Source organism: Leuciscus leuciscus (assembly GCF_965113295.1).
Source record: "Leuciscus leuciscus genome assembly, chromosome: 15".
NCBI classification, from domain to species: Eukaryota; Metazoa; Chordata; class Actinopteri; order Cypriniformes; family Leuciscidae; genus Leuciscus; species Leuciscus leuciscus.
In genome coordinates, this window is record NC_138739.1 from 1595001 (window position 1) to 1597500 (window position 2500).

The 2500-nt window shown below is 49.5% G+C and overlaps 1 protein-coding gene across 2 annotated transcripts in view; it reads right to left on the reverse strand.

The window, feature by feature from the left end:
* Positions 1–2500, reverse strand: part of tmem43 (transmembrane protein 43) — a 17517-nt gene that overhangs the window by 13910 nt on the left and 1107 nt on the right. For both annotated transcript variants that reach the window (XM_082138751.1, XM_082138752.1), the window contains exons 4-6: positions 2492–2500; positions 1603–1652; positions 1429–1498 (exon numbers count right to left, since the gene is read on the reverse strand). The exon at positions 2492–2500 is cut by the window's right edge and continues 86 nt beyond it. In XM_082138751.1, the coding sequence (XP_081994877.1) occupies positions 1429–1498; positions 1603–1652; positions 2492–2500 (129 nt within the window). The remainder of the gene's footprint in view (positions 1–1428; positions 1499–1602; positions 1653–2491) is intronic.

Here is a 2500-nt window from a genome sequence, read left to right on the forward strand (position 1 = left end):
GTCACACACACACAAACACACGTCACACAAACGTCACACACACACACGTCACACACACACGTCACACACACACGTCACACACACACGTCACACACACACGTCACACACACACGTCACACACACGTCACACACACACGTCACACACACACGTCACACACACACGTCACACACACACGTCACACACACACGTCACACACACACACGTCACACACACACGTCACACACACACGTCACACACACACACGTCACACACACACACGTCACACACACACACGTCACACACACACAAACACACGTCACACACACGTCACACACACACGTCACACACACACGTCACACACACACACGTCACACACACACGTCACACACACACGTCACACACACACGTCACACACACACGTCACACACACACGTCACACACACACGTCACACACACACGTCACACACACACGTCACACACACACGTCACACACACACGTCACACACACACGTCACACACACACGTCACACACACACACACGACACACACACACGTCACACACACACACGTCACACACACACACGTCACACACACACACGTCACACACACGTCACACACACACACGTCACACACACACACACGTCACACACACACGTCACACACACGTCACACACACACACACGTCACACACACACACACGTCACACACACACACACGTCACACACACGGTTCTACATTGAATTACACCCTGGGCGAGACCCCTTTCGAGCGCCCACAAAAATACTAAGTAAGAAAAGCATTTTTTGCAGTGTAATAACTGCAAAAAATAACAAGACGAAGACTAAACCAATTCACCTTGGTGGTGGTGACCAAGTAATCGTTTTGTATTACCTATTTTTATTAGCCATTCAGACAATTCAGAAAAACATAAATGTGCAGGAAATATAGAGGCCTGTATTTATAATATTATGAATGAAATGTGCGTTATTTGGAAGAAAGTCGAGGTGTGACTGACTTAGATAACTATATGGATCCCCCGTCCCCCCCCTTGTCCGTTCCATTTGGGAGAGACCCAGAGGTGAACTGTCATCCGCGCCCGCGCCTCCGCGCCCCCTCCACTTTCCCCTTCTCAAACAAACAGCTTCTGTGCACGGCATCTTCTCAGCAAGCAGGGGCGCCTGCAGCTGCAGGGGGTGCAAATTTGCCAATTCCCCACACAGTGAAATGATAAATAGAAAACCGCTTCACGGCGCAATTTTTTTTTATAAAAAAAAAAAAAAAATTCTGCTCGTGCCGGCGGCGGCGCCCCCCCCCCCCAAAATGTCCGCCCCGGGCGATTGCCCGGTTCGCCCGTGCCAAAAACCGCTACTGCACACACACACACATGTCACACACACACACACACACACACACGTCACACGTCTCACACGTCACACACACACACACACCTGGGGTTCATGTGTCCGACCTCCTGATCGAAGTGTCTGCTGTTGATGACCTCTGACTTCCACTCAGTGTCTGTAAGAAACACAAGCTCAGTGTGTGTGTACGTGTGTGTGTGTGACGTTCCCGAGACGCTGTGAGAAACGCACACTGTGCGAGTACATGGTTTTGACACTCACTGTACGAGTACGTGGTTTCAGTCTTCGTCTCGCCGTTTTCCTTAATGTCCCTAAAAGGAATAAGATCAGTGTGATAAATGTGAGTGATTCATCTGATGAATCACCATGTTGAATGCGAGTGAATCAGTGTAATGAATGCAAGTGAATCAGATGATGACTGTGAGTGAATCAGTATTGCCCTGTCCCAAATGGCACACTTCATGTGCACTTCCGGTCTTGTGGACTTACAATGGCTGCCGCGTGCGCGTGCGCGTGTCCGTTAAGTTCGTGAGACCGCAGTGTGTCCCATTTCTCATTTTTAGATCTCAGAAGGGTGCTCGCGAGCGCCCCCATGTGGTCGATTTGTGCCCTTGATGCGCACTTTTGCCGAGCCTGCACTGATGCGGACTCCACAGCAGACTTCTTCCCGACAGTCAAAGCGGCATTACGTCACGAAAGTGGGGACTCAGAGGAAGACCGCAAGTGCTTAGGGTTCCATTTGGGACGGGGCCGAAGTGTGCCATTTGGGACAGGGCCTCTGATGTTTGCGAATGAATCAGATGATGACTGCGAGTGAATCAGCATGATGACTGCGATTGAATCAATATGACTGCGAGTGAATCAGTATGATGACTGCGAGTGAATCAGTTTGAATGCAAGTGAATCAGTTTGACTGCAAGTGAATCAGCATGATGACTGCGATTGAATCAATATATCTGCGAGTGAATCAGTATGATGACTGCGAGTGAATCAGTTTGAATGCGATTGAATCAGTATGACTACGCGTGAATCAGCATGATGACTGCGATTGAATCAATATGACTGCGAGTGAATCAGTATGATGACTGCGAGTGAATCAGTATGAATGCGAGTGAATGGATGTCCGTGTGTCAGTCAGGGGTGTGTGGACCTGCTCTCG